This window comes from Triticum dicoccoides, chromosome 7A (assembly GCF_002162155.2).
Source record: "Triticum dicoccoides isolate Atlit2015 ecotype Zavitan chromosome 7A, WEW_v2.0, whole genome shotgun sequence".
In the NCBI taxonomy this organism is placed as follows: domain Eukaryota; kingdom Viridiplantae; phylum Streptophyta; class Magnoliopsida; order Poales; family Poaceae; genus Triticum; species Triticum dicoccoides.
Genome location: NC_041392.1, coordinates 397,712,891 through 397,726,864, shown reverse-complemented (window position 1 = coordinate 397,726,864; position 13,974 = coordinate 397,712,891). Strand labels below are relative to the sequence as shown.

General features: G+C 49.1%; 1 protein-coding gene across 1 annotated transcript in view; it reads right to left on the bottom strand.

Annotated features, from left to right (window-relative positions):
* LOC119329166 (structural maintenance of chromosomes protein 1-like) overlaps window positions 1-1,986 on the bottom strand; it is a 12,037-nt gene extending 10,051 nt beyond the window's left edge. Inside the window, exons 1-4 of the mRNA XM_037602169.1 lie at window positions 1,397-1,986; window positions 1,091-1,327; window positions 756-989; window positions 225-463 (exon numbers count right to left, since the gene is read on the bottom strand). Of these exons, the coding sequence (XP_037458066.1) occupies window positions 225-463; window positions 756-989; window positions 1,091-1,327; window positions 1,397-1,864 (1,178 nt within the window). The 5' untranslated portion in view covers window positions 1,865-1,986. The remainder of the gene's footprint in view (window positions 1-224; window positions 464-755; window positions 990-1,090; window positions 1,328-1,396) is intronic.
* Between the last annotated feature and the right edge of the window lie 11,988 nt (window positions 1,987-13,974).

Genomic DNA, 13,974 nt, shown 5'->3' with positions numbered 1-13,974 from the left:
CCTCACAAATAGATGTTCTGGCATTCAAAGTTTGTTCAGAAATACATATCATTCTACGATTTTGAGACTCACTCGCTCATTCAACTCCCAAGTACTCCCTCCATCCCATCATGTAAGACCATTTTTGACACTAGTTTTATGCCTAGAAACTAGAAAGATAGGCAAGACAAAATGGTGTTACTCTCCTTAGATAGTACACATGGAGATACGACAGTCAGACTCACATTCTATGATATTCCTGGACTTGGTCATCGGCTAATTGCAGTTTCACTCCTTTATCTTGGCCTTGCTCGTTCAACTCCTCAATAGCACTTGTGACATCAGCCAAAGCACTCTGCAGCCTTTTCATCTCTTCCAAATGTTTATTGTTATCATCCTTCTTTTTGTCAATCTCTTTGTTGCAGCTTTTGATTTTGGATTTGAGCCGAGATATTTGCTCTTTCAATCTAAGAAGCTCGGGTTGCTGAAGAAGAAACATATCAATTAGGATGTAATTAACATGCCCAATTCATAATATCAACGACATTGGTACGCTCTAATTCTCTAGAAGGCAAGCCTTGTTTCACCTACTAATAAGAATTCTACTACAAATTCTAAATTGCAAGAAGCTAAAAATTAAACACGTAATTAAGAGTTGTATGATGCCACGAGAAAACAGAACAGAAGAAAAGAATTTGATAAGCTCTTCATACAGCCACAAACAGAAATGCCATGATGGAAGTGGTGGGGTTTAGGAGTGAAAATAAGGCACCTACCTTTTTGTCAATATCAAGCTTTTTCTTCGACATACTCTTCTCGCATAAGGTAATTTTCTTGAGAAATGCACTTTGCTCCTTCCTTTTTGCAGCAAGTCCATTGTCAGAGGATTGATTATCTTCGCGCGCTTCCTGAAGAGAACGTCTATCATCCTCAAGTTCGGCTTCTATTGTTTCCATGTCTTTTTCAATGCTGTAGAGTTGCCATAGGAGATGCTCTGTTTTTAACAGTTTCTGAAAACAAGCAAAGACATAGGGCGCACAATGTGAATATTTGGTAAGTAACCCAAACTTGAGATTTTTCAGAACAAAAGAAATGAGTGTGGGAGAAGTACCAGGTCCTGCTGTAAGCGCAGATGCTTCTCTGCCTCTTCCTTCTGCGCCTTCTTCTGCTTCCTCTCCATGACGATGGTCCTTTTCTCTTGATAGACAAGTGCAGATTTCTCTTCGGCACTGGTTTTCTGTTCCTCCAATTCGTCGTACTCCCTCCTGAGCTCGTCAGAGCCTGCAATCTGCTCCAGAAGTGCAGTGAGCTCCTTAGGATTCTTGGAGGCAATGGATTCCACGTCACCCTGCAACGCAAATGCTCATGTCAGGTCTCCGGAATTATTGCTAATCGAGGAGGAAGAATTAGTGAAGACCTGGAAAACGAGGAAGTTGCGGGCCTTGACGAGAATGCCGAGGGATCTGAGCTTGGCGTTGTAGTCGTCCCACGTGACGAGTCGGCCATCGATACGGTACTCGCTGCCACCGGCGCCGGTAATGGTGCGGGTGAAGTGAAGCTCGCCGCCGGTGCCTGGGAGGTTGTAGACGAGGCGTACGGAGGCCCTGCGACCCTTGGCCTCCTTGTCGCGGTCGTCGAGGGCGTAGATGAGATCCTTGAGCTGGGCGCCACGGAGGTGTGCCGAGCGGACGCCGAGCACAAAACTGATGGCGTCCATGAGATTGGACTTGCCGGCGCCATTGGGACCGATGATGGCCGTGAAGTCGAAGAAGGGGCCGATGGTCTGCGTTCCCTTGTACGACTTAAAATTCTCCACCTCCAGCCGATGGATCCGCCCACCGCCGCCTCTGCTGCTGTGTCCAACGGAGGCCGCCGCGGCCGCCATGTCTTCCCCGCCTCCTAGTTCCCCTTGCCCTTCCTAACTGAACTAGGGTTTTCGTCGAAGGGAGATTCGAAGTGCACGGGGAAGGAGACGGATGCCTGTTGCAGCCATCCAGGGCCGTTTTCTGCTCACATTTAGGCCCACCGATTCAATGGACTACGCAATATTCCGCGGAAACATTCCCTCTTTGTGACAAAGAAAAATCTCCACCGCCTAAAAATGATGAGGCCTCCTTTGGTTCATAGGATAGAAATGTTGTAGGAATAGGAAAATTATAAAAAATGAGATAACATGCATCTCAATCCCTATAAAGAAAAAGATGTCATTTGATACATAGGATAGAAATTTTTCTATTGAGTCTTAACTAATGTTTTTTTTCCTCCAAAATGTGAAGGATGTCGTTGCCAACACACGCGATCGAGCAGAGAAAGAAAGAGCGAGAGCTATGAACTTGAACGACAGATAGAGAACGAGTTTTGTGCCGCCGTCAACCGCGCAGCTTTTCTGTTTTCCATTCCTCTCTATATCGGTTGCAACAACCTAGCTAGCTACCTCCCGGCAGGCGCGCCATGATCCGCGATGGCCGCGCCATCCCACGGCCACGACTCACAGCGCATGCGCCCACCAGGAGAAGAAAACGGGAGAGGGAGAAGTGGTCAGTGCATGCTACAGCACTTGAGCCACCACCTAGCTACGTGCATGTCCGGGTCACATCATCTCGCATGCACACATTATTACAAACAGAAAGAAAAACAGAACTACGTTGCTAGCATGAGATTAGACTAAGCATAACATTTCACCCCCTAATCTCACTGCTCCAAACCGATCACTCCAAGCCTCTATCTCATCTCAATGAAATGAACTCGTCCGAGCGCTTTTGTCAGAGCATCGGCCAGTTGATCTTGCGTGCCCACATGATCGATCTTCACTTGATCCTTTTCCATGCAGTCTCTCATAAAATGGAACTTCACGTCAATGTGTTTGCTGTGATCATGGTGTACTGGATTTTTTCTTAAAGCTATAGCAGATTTGTTGTCCACTTGGAGCTTGAACCTCGCAGGAGCAATTCCAGTTATATCTCCCAACAGTCTGCTCAACCACAACCCTTGGCAGGTCGCTGCTGCAATGGCCACATATTCTGCCTCACATGAAGAAAGCGCAACTATCTTCTACTTCTGAGAGCTCCAGGTGATCAGGTTCTTGCCAAGATAGAAAACATGCCCGGAAGTGCTCTTGCGATCGCCGATGTCGCCGGGGTGATCGCTGTCGCTGAACCCAAGCAGTTTCGCTACACCCTGACCTCTCTTGTAGCTACATCCATAGTGCTTGGTGCCCTTCACATACCTCAATATATGCTTGAGAGCAGCCCAGTGATGTGTACTAGGCTTCTTCATGAACCGGCTGACGATCCCGACAGAATGTGCTATGTCAGGCTGTGTGTTCACCAGATAGCGCAGTCTTCCAATCACCCTGTGATACAGAGTGGCGTCAAAAGGCTCACCGTCGTCCTCTTTCTTCAGCTTGAGTCGACACTCCATGGGCGTGTGGCAGTTGTTGCAGCCCGCCATATTTGCGATCTCCAGTATTTTCTCGGCATAGCTTTTCTTACAGAGTGTGATGCTGCTGCTGTTCTGCTCCACCTCTATGCCCAAGTAGTAGCTCAGCTTGCCCAGATCACTCATCTTGAAGAGTTGCTGCATCTGCTCCTTGAACGAGGCTATGTCCGCTGCGTTAGTCCCAGTGATAATGAGATCATCCACATAGACCCCCACCAGCAGATACAAGTGAGCATTGCCACGCCTGTAAACTGAGTGCTCCAAAGGACTGCGAGTGAATCCAAGAGCAGTCAGCGATTCATCCAGTTTTGCATACCAGGCGCGTGGAGCTTGATGCAGCCCGTATAAGGCCTTGCGAAGGCGCATCACACTCTCCTCCTTGCCGGCGATCTCGTACCCCGGCGGCTGAGCAACATAAACCTCTTTGGTGAGATCACCATTCAGAAAAGCTGATTTTACATCCATGTGATGAACTTCCCATCCGGAGTGTGTAGCCAGGGCCAGAAGCAGTCGTACTGTCTCCATGCGAGCTACGGGAGCGAAAACCTCCTCAAAATCCACCCCCTGACGATGTACATACCCCTTTGCGACGAGGCGAGCATTGTGTTTGACGACGTTGCCTGCAGGATCTCGCTTGACACGATAAACCCACTTCAATCTGATCGCTTTGTGTCCAGCAGGCAGCTGAGTGAGCTCCCAAGTCTTGTTGTCAATGATGGACTACATCTCGACGTCCATGGCGCCTTTCCACGCCTTGCTAGCGAGCGCCTCGTCCGTGTCATGCGGCTCCTCGGTGCTGAACAGGCAGCGCACGAGTAGGCAACGCTCGAACTGCTCGCGCACCGCCTGGTCTTCAGTTTCCTCGAGCACGCTGGTGAAGCTCCGATAGCGCACTGGCTGCCCCGTGGGCACATCGTGCCTAGAGTCATGTGAAGGAGGCGTGCCCTTGCCGTTTGATGAGTCTGTGGGCGTCGCTGACCCGGACTACAACGAGTCCGGCATGCTCACCACCGGCGTGGCGACTGCAGCTGATCGGGCGTCCCCAAGGCTGGTGTAGAGGGTGTCGCCGTTGACCGTGGTGTGACCGGCGGGGTGGACGACCCGCTATCCACCTCCTGGACACCGTTCTCCGTGGTATAGACCACAGTGAAAGTCGCTGGTGCGGTGGTGACCGCGCTCGTGTCCTGAGCGCTCCACATCCGTGGCCTATTCTCCTAAAAAATGACATCACGTGTTACCTGGACCTTCTTGGTTGCTGGATCATATGCTCGGTACGCCTTGGAGCCCTCCTCATAACCGACAAATACCATAGGTGTCGATCGATCACTGAGCTTGGTGATGCCGGTGCCGACGTGTTTCACGTGAACCGTGCACCCAAACGTGCGCAGGTGCTGCACATTAGGTTTACGGACGTGCCACGCCTCATAGGGTGTGACACCCTCCAAGCTTCTTGTCGGCGCGCGGTTTAGCAGATACGCTGCCGTTCTCACCGCCTCCGCCCAGAAGAACACCGACATGCTCATGCTTTTCATCATGCACCTGGCCATCTCCACCACCGTCTGATTCCGACGTTCGACGACGCCGTTTTGCTGTGGTGTGTACGGTGTAGTGGTGAAATGCTTGATGCCGCTCTGCTCGCAGTACTCTCTGAACTCGATTGAGTTGAATTCGTCGCCGCGGTCTGACCTGAAAGCGCGCAGCTTGCAGTTGCCGTCAGCCTCAGCCATCACTTTGATTTTCTTGAAACGGGAGTACGCCTCATCCTTGGACCTTAGGAGCTCTAGCCACATATAGCGAATGTAATCATCTACCACAAGCAGGAAATACTTGTTACCTCCTGGAGTTGTTGGAGTGATCGGCCCGCACAAGTTCGTGTGCACGAGCTCGAGGCCGCGCTCGGCACGATACGCCGTGGCCTGACGGAACGGTGCTCGATGTTGCTTTCCCAGAGCGCAGCCGTCACAGTATTCCGCCACGCGATCAATCACCGGCATGCCGCGCACGAGCTGATTCGTGGACATGGTCCGGAGTGCATGGAAGTGAAGATGCCCCATGCGAGCATGCCATCTCCACGTTGCGTCGTCGCCCTGCGCCATTAGACACGCCGGTGCGTCAATGGTGAGTACTCCGGTGTACAGGCGATTTCCAGAGCGCTTGATGCGCGCCAGCATACGCCGGCCGGGTCTAGGACGGTCATGACACCGTCGGCGATGTTGATGATGCAGCCGGCCTCGTCGAGTTGTCCCACGAAGGCGATGTTCGTCCGCAGGCTGGGGATGAAGAAGACACCGGTAAGGGCGCGCTGATCGCCGCCCTGGCAGCGGAACACAACGCTGCTGTAAAGCACTCGATGCGGCTATATCTCCCATGTGTCGAGGCACGACTTAGAGGCATAACCGCATTGAAAGCAATGTCGCAAGTTAGGCAATCTTCACAACATCCCATGTAATATAGATAATAAAAGGGGGGATACATAGTTGGCTTACACTCGCCACGTCAAACAAAGTACATAAATAGCATTACATCAACCAAACACTCATGGCCCGACTACGGCGCCAAAATAAAAGGTAAACCCAACATGCGACACGGTCCCGATCGCCCCAACTGGGCACCACTACTGATCATCAGGGAAAGACACATAGTAACGGCGTGAGTCCTCGTCGAACTCCCACTTGAGCTCAAGCGCGTCATCTGGAACGGAGTCATCAGGCCCTGCATCTGGTTTGGAAGTAATCTGTGAGCCACAGGGACTCAGCAATCTCGCACCCTCGCGATCAAGACTATTTAAGCTTATAGGTAAGGCAAGATAAATATGTGGAGCTGCAGCAAGCGACTAGCATATATGGTGGCTAACCTGTTCGCAAAAGAGAGCGAGAAGAGAGGGCAAAGCGCAAATGAATAACTAGAGAACAACCTGCGACAAGCATTACTCCAACACCGTGTTCACTTCCCGGACTGCGCCGAGAAGAGACCATCACGGTAACTCACACAGTTGATTCATTTTAATTAAGTTAAGGTTCAAGTTATCTACAACCGGACATTAACAAAATCCCATCCGCCCATAACCGCGGGCACGGCTTTCAAAAGTTCAAAACCCTGCAGGGGAGTCCCAACTTAGCCCATGACAAGCTCTCACGGTCAACGAAGGAATAGACCTTCTCCCGAGACATTCCGATCAGACTCGGTATCCCGGTTCTACAAGACACTTCGACAAGTTAAAACAAATCCAGCAACACCGCCCGAATGTGCCGACAAATCCCGATAGGAGCTGCACATATCTCGTTCTCAGGGCACAATCGGATAAGCAATCCATACAACTAAAACCAGCCCTCGAATTTCCCCGAGGTGGCGCTGCAAGGGGCTCTAGGTTGGACCAACACTCAGAGGAGCACTGGCCCGGGGGGGTTTAAATAAGATGACCCTCGGGCTCCGGAAACCCAAGGGAAAAGAGGCTAGGTGGCAAATGGTAAACCAAGGTCGGGCATTGCTGGAAAAGCTTTATTCAAGGCGACCTATCAAGGGGTTCCCATTATAACCCAACCGCGTAAGGAACGCAAAATCCGGGAACATAACACCGATATGACGGAAACTAGGGCGACAAGAGTGGAACAAAACACTAGGCGAGAGGCCGAGCCTTCCACCCTTTACCAAGTATATAGATGCATTAAGATAACAAGATAATATAATAATATCCCAACAAGTAAATAATGTTCCAACAAGGAACGGTCTCCAATCTTCACCTGCAACTAGCAACGCTATAAGAGGGCTGAGCAAAGCGGTAACATAGCCAATCAACGGTTTGCTAGGACATGGTGGGTTAGAGGTTTGACATGGCAATTTGGGAGGCATGATAAGCAAGTGGTAGGCATCGTAGCATAGGCATAGCAAAAGAGCGAGCATCTAGCAAAGCAAAGATAGTAGTGATTTCGAGGGTATGATCATCTTGCCTGCAAAGTTGTCAGAGTTGACTAGATCCTCGAAAGCAAACTCAACGGGCTCCTCGTTAGCGAACTCGTCTCCCGGCTCTACCCAAACAAGACAAACAAGCAACAAGGACACAATCAACCACGTGCAAAGCTCAAACAACATGATGCAAACATGGTATGCTATGCGGGATGCAATATGCGATGCATATGCAAGATTTGACAAAGAATGAATGAACCTGGCCTCAACTTCGAAATCCAAGTGTGTCACTGGAAAGGTGATATGAAATCGCTTGAAAACGATATAAAGAACGCCGGAATCGGAGTCACGGTTTGGAAATGGCAAGCAATTCAAATATGGCACCGGTCTGCGATTTACAGCAAGTAGCCATCTAAATGCAACAAGATGAACATGCTACAGCACTCAAACATGACAACAAAATACATGGCAGGGATCCATACATGATGCTTAACAAAAGATGAACAGTGAGCTACGGCCAATTCATTCATTAACAGGTTCAAACAAGCATGGCAAAAATGCATTTGGTAAACAGATTTCAGACACTAGTGAAATTAACACTTGTCTGGAATTTCAGATCAGGTAGCACACTTTGGAGCATGAAAACTATATGCTACAGGACCTGAACATGGCAAAGTAAATCATGGCATGGAGCTACTCAAAGATCTTAACAAAAGTCCCTTAGTGACCTTGAGCCAAAAGGGATCAGAAAATACAATTGCAAGCATGTAAACATGGCAAAAACATAATCAGATCACAGACTTAGTGAAAAACTGGAGCATGCAAATCAGATATCAAGTAGGCATGTTAACGAGCTCGATGCACTCATTACAGAGCATGTCATGACAATCTAAGCATACACCCATCAAGAATACACATTATACAAGCTAGACATGGCAAGAACAATAACATAGCATGCACGGATCAACCACAACATCCTCGGCAAAATCGCTAACAAGTAGACAATCTGCACAGATTCACGAAATGACAAAAGTAGAGGTCGATTGACTCATGCTAGGGTGTTCCATAATTGCAAACAAAGACATGGATGGATAGGGCACTACAAGATTAACAAAACATCCTTACTGATCATCCTCAAAAGAGGCACGGATCATTAGGAAACAACATGAACATATGGCATATTGAAATAGACAGATCAAGGACTTAGTGGAAAAGCTAAGTCCCTGAAATCAGCATTAACGATTGCACCACTTTGCAAGCTTGTGCTAGTCACCAAACACATCACAAAAATACATGGGTTGCACCTCTGGATATATGGCAAAACATATAACAAAACACATGTAGAGCTCAGGGGCATATCATGCACACAATAATCATGGCAAAAATGACAAATATCTAACTGGAGCAGCAGATCTGACAATTATCTCAACTAGCACTCTTCCAACAGCATTTCGGGCATCAAGATGAACTCAAATGAAAATGATGCAGTGAGATGAAATGATGTGCTCTCTGAGACGAACATTTTGGTATGCTATATGCCCAAAACGGAGCTACGGATGCAAAGTTACGATGCGATGAACAAGGGCAAAATATTAGGGTTTCGGGGATAAAAAGTCAACCGATCCGAGATCCGGATCCAGATCTGGCCGCACGGATAACGAGGTTCGCCGGGGACTTGAAGCTCGCCGGAGATGAAGTCGGCCGCCGGAGGAGAAGGTCGGCGCGGGGCGGAGACAGAGATGGCCGGAGCTTCCCGGGCGTGCGGCGGCGAGGAGCGTGGGCGGGGCGGCGCGTTGGAGCGGGGCGGCTCGCCGGCGTCGGGGAAGGAGAAGGGCGCGGGCGGCGCCGGATCTGGCCCGCGGGAGACGGGCCGGGGGCCCCGCCTGGGCCCGGGCGGGCCGGCGAAGTGGGCGCGGGCGCTGGCCACTCCCGGAGCGACACGTGGCGGCGGTGGGACGAAGCGGACGCGTCCGGCCGGACAGAAAAATGTCCGCCGGTGCGTGGAGACGAAGGGGACTAGGGTTTCAGGGGGAGGAGAAGGGGAATTTCGGAGGGGGTTCTTTATATAGGCATAGGAGGAGCTAGGGGAGTCCAAATGAGGTGCGGTTTTCGGCCACGCGATCGTGATTGAACGCTCTAGATGATGGAGAGGGTTTTGGTGGGTTTTGGGCCAAAATGGAGGGGTGTTGGGCTGCAACACACATGAGGCCTACTCGGTCCCTCGGTTAACCGTTGGAGCATCAAACGAAGTCGAAATGGTACGAAACTTGACAGGCGGTCTACCGGTAGTAAACCAAGGCCGCTTGGCAAGTCTCGGTCCAATCCGGAAATGTTTAATCCCCACACACGAAAGAAATGTAGAAATGACCACCGGAGGAGAACGGAGCGCCGGAATGCAAAACGGACAACGGGGAAGATGCTTGGATGCATGAGATGAACACGTATGCAAATGCAATGCACATGATGACATGATATGAGATGCATGACAACGACAACAACACACGGAGACAAAAACCTGAACCCGAGAAAATAAAATAACTTAATGCCGGAAACGACAAGAGTTGGAGTTCATATTGGGTAAATCATATCCGGGGTGTTACAACACTCCACCACTACGAAAGGATCTCGTCCCGAGATCTAGGACTGAAAGAACGCCGGGTATTCAGAACAGAGGTGATCCTCGCGTTCCCAGGTAGCTTCACGGTCGGAATGGTGTGACCACTTGACTTTGAGGAATTTGATTGACTTGTTGTGAGTCTTGCGTTCAGTCTCTTCAAGAATAGCAACGGGGTGCTCACGATAAAGAGAGATCTTCTTGGAGCTCAATGTCCTCGAAGTTGACAGTGCGGTCAGGAGTCTTGAAGCACTTTCGGAGCTGAGACATGGAACACGTCATGCACATTTGCAAAGTTTGAAGGAAGCTCGAGTTGATAGGCGAGATCGCCTCTCTTGCTAACGATCTTGAAAGGTCCCACGTATCTAGGGGCAAGCTTCCCTTTGATACCGAAGCGACGAGTACCTTTCATTGGAGAGACACGGAGGTAAACATGATCTCTGATCTCGAAAGCCAAATCACGGTGCTTACTATCATAGTAGCTCTTCTGGCGGGATTGGGCTGCTTTGAGGTTATCTCGAATGACTTTGCACATTTCCTCTGCCTCTGTGATTAAGTCATTTCCGAGAAGCTGACGATCACCGATTTCAGCCCAGTGGAGAGGGGTACGGCACTTCCTGCCATACAGAATTTCAAATGGGGACTTGCCCGAACTTGCTTGAAAACTGTTGTTATAGGAGAATTCAGCATATGGAAGACAATCCTCCCACTTCATGCCGAAGGAGATCACACAAGCCCTTAGCATATCTTCAAGAATATGGTTGACACGCTCGACTTGACCACTAGTTTGAGGATGGAAAGCTGTACTGAAGCGGATCTTGGTGCCCATGGCCTTCTGAAAAGAATTCCAAAACTTGGAGGTAAAGATGCTGCCACGGTCTGAAGAGATCACTTGTGGAATACCGTGTAGAGAGACAATTCGAGAGGTATAGAGCTCCACCAATTGAGCTGCAGTGATAGACTCTTTGATAGGCAGAAAGTGAGCCACTTTAGTGAGTTTGTCGATGACAACGAATATAGCATCATTGCCACGTTTGGACTTTGGAAACCCAGTCACGAAGTCCATCTCAATGTGGTCAAACTTCCATTCTGGAATGGCAAGAGGTTGGAGGAGACCAGCTGGCCTTTGGTGTTCCGCCTTCACTCTTCTGCAGACATCACATTCATTTACGAACTGAGCAATCTCGCGCTTCATTCGAGTCCACCAATAAGCCTGCTTGAGGTCCTGATACATCTTCGTGCTCCCAGGGTGGATGGAGAGGAGAGAATTGTGAGCCTCATTCATGATCACTTTTCGTAGGTCACCTTTGGGCACAACAATACGATCCTCGAAGAAGAGAGTATCCTTGTCATCAAGGCGGTAGCACTTGTACTTGGGTTGACTCTTAGCAATCCCAATCTTCACCTTTTTCACCATAGCATCAAGAAGCTGGGCTTGGCGAATCTGGTCTTCCAAGGTAGGAGAGACTTGATGGTTGGCGAGGAAACCTTGAGGAACAACTTGCAGATTAAGTTTGCGGAAAGCTTCACAAAGCTCGGGTTGATAAGACTTGAGAACCAGACTGTTGCAATAAGCATTCCTGCTCAATGCGTCAGCAATCACATTGGCCTTGCCTGGAGTATACTCGATACTCGAATTATACTCTTGAATCATTTCGACCCATCGAGTTTGCCTGAGGTTGAGATTAGGCTGAGTGAAGATGTACTTGAGACTCTTGTGGTCAGTGAAAATGTCCATTTTTCTTCCCAATAAGAGATGTCTCCAAGTCAAAAGAGCATGAACAACTGCCGCCAACTCGAGGTCATGAGTGGGGTAGTTCTTCTCGTTGGGCTTCAACTGGCGAGAGGTATAAGCCACAACTTTCTTTTCTTGCATCAACACTGCGCCGAGACCTTGGAGAGAGGCATCGCAAAAGACCTCGTACGGTTTGGATTCATCAGGTGGAGTGAGAACTGGAGCAGTGACCAATTTCTCTTTCAAAGTGTTGAAAGCAATGTCACACTCCGGAGACCAAACGTACTTGACGTGCTTCTGGAGAAGATTTGAGAGAGGCTTCGCGATATTAGAAAAGTTTTCAACGAATCTTTGACTGTAGCTTGCGAGACCGAGGAAGCTACGGAGTTGCTTCACGTTCTGAGGTGGTTCCCAATTCACAATTGCAGACACCTTCTCAGGATTCACCGCAATGCCCTTGGCAGAGATGATATGACCAAGATAAAGAACCTCATCGAGCCAAAATTCGCACTTGGAGAACTTGGCGTAGAACTTGTGTTCCCTGAGCTTATCGAGTACCAAACGCAAGTGCTTGGCATGATCTTCCTTGTTCTTCAAAAAGACCAGAATGTCGTCGAGATAGACCAAAACGAAGTCATTGGTGTAGGCGTTGAAGATGAAGTTCATCATGTGAGAGAAAGTCGGAGGAGCGTTGATGAGGCCAAAAGACATGACAGTGTATTCATATGAACCAAAGCTTGTCCTGAGAGCCGTCTTGGGAATATCTTGCTCACGGATTCGAATCTGGTGATAACCCATACGGAGGTCAAGCTTGGAGAATACTTGGGCACCTTTGAGTTGTTCGAACAACTCGTTGATGTTGGGAAGTGGGTATTTGTTCTTGATGGTTTTCTTGTTCAATGGACGGTAATCAACACAAAGTCGGTCCGTTCCATCCTTCTTCTTCACAAAAAGAACACCACAACCCCACGGAGAAGAACTAGGTCGGATGAGACCCATTCTCTCTTGAATATCGAGTTGCTTCTTCAGCTCCTTCAACTCTTCAGGTCCGAGCTTGTAAGGACGCTTGCACACAGGTTCCGTGCCAGACTCAAGATCGATGACGAATTCAACTGGCCGGTGCGAAGGCATTCCTGGAAGCTCTTCTGGAAAGACGTCTTGATATTCGCAGATGACTGGAATTTGCGAGATGGCATCCAGTTCACCCTTCTCATTGAGAGAAAACAGACGGATGGTATCATCACGAGCGGCAAAGACAATTACATCCTCAGACGAATGAGTCAATTGAATCTGCCTTGCAGCACAATCAAGATGCGGCTTGTGCTTAGAAAGCCAATCCATTCCGAGAATAATATCAATGTCCGAGTCACCAAGAACATTTGGAGAAGACAAGAACTTATAGTCACCCAAAGTGATTGTAACATCCGGAACGCATACTCGAGATGTCATTTGACGGGCCGGAGAGACAATAGCCAACGGTTTCGACAACACTTGAGTAACAAAATCATGCTTAGATGCAAAAGGTCTCGAGATGAAACAATGCGATGCACCAGTGTCAAAAAGAACTTTAGCTAGAATATCATTAACAAGAATGTTACCCATAATCACATCTGACGAGTCCTCTGCCTGAGCTGCATTCAGTATGTTGACCTTGGCGTGCTTGGGGTTATGCTTGACCATAGCAGTACTTGCTGATCTCACAGGAGGAGGAGGAGGGAGACGCCTCTGGTTGAAGCACTTGTTGGCATAGTGACCCTTCTGTTGGCACTTGTTGCACGTGACCTCTGAAAGCGGACGGTGATACGAAGCACTCGATCTTGGAGCTTGAGACGAAGTCTTGTTCTGAAAGCCAGGGTTGGGTGGGTGGGAAGATCCACTGCCACCTTTGCTCTTCTGCTGATACGGCTGACGGAACGGAGGAGGAGGAAGCCAATACTTCTGCTGCTTGGCCACTTGAGTAGAGGAAGAAGGAGTAGCATCTCTGACTCGCTTCTTGGAAGCATCACACCTCAGTTGAGCGGCCTCTTGCTTCAATGCCATGTTGTAGAACTCATCGTACCTCAAGGGCTCAAAGAGAACAAGAGCTAGTTGGATTTCTTCTCTGAGACCACCCCTGAACTGGTATATCATGCTCTTCTCGTCAGGGACGTCCTGCTTAGCAAAGCGGGCAAGCTTCTGAAACAACTTGTTGTAGTCATAGACAGACAAAGAGCCTTGCTTCAGGTTGCGGAATTCCTCACGCTTGCTTTCAACCACGCTCTGAGGGATATGAAGAGCTTTGAAGTCTTGACGGAATTCATCCCAG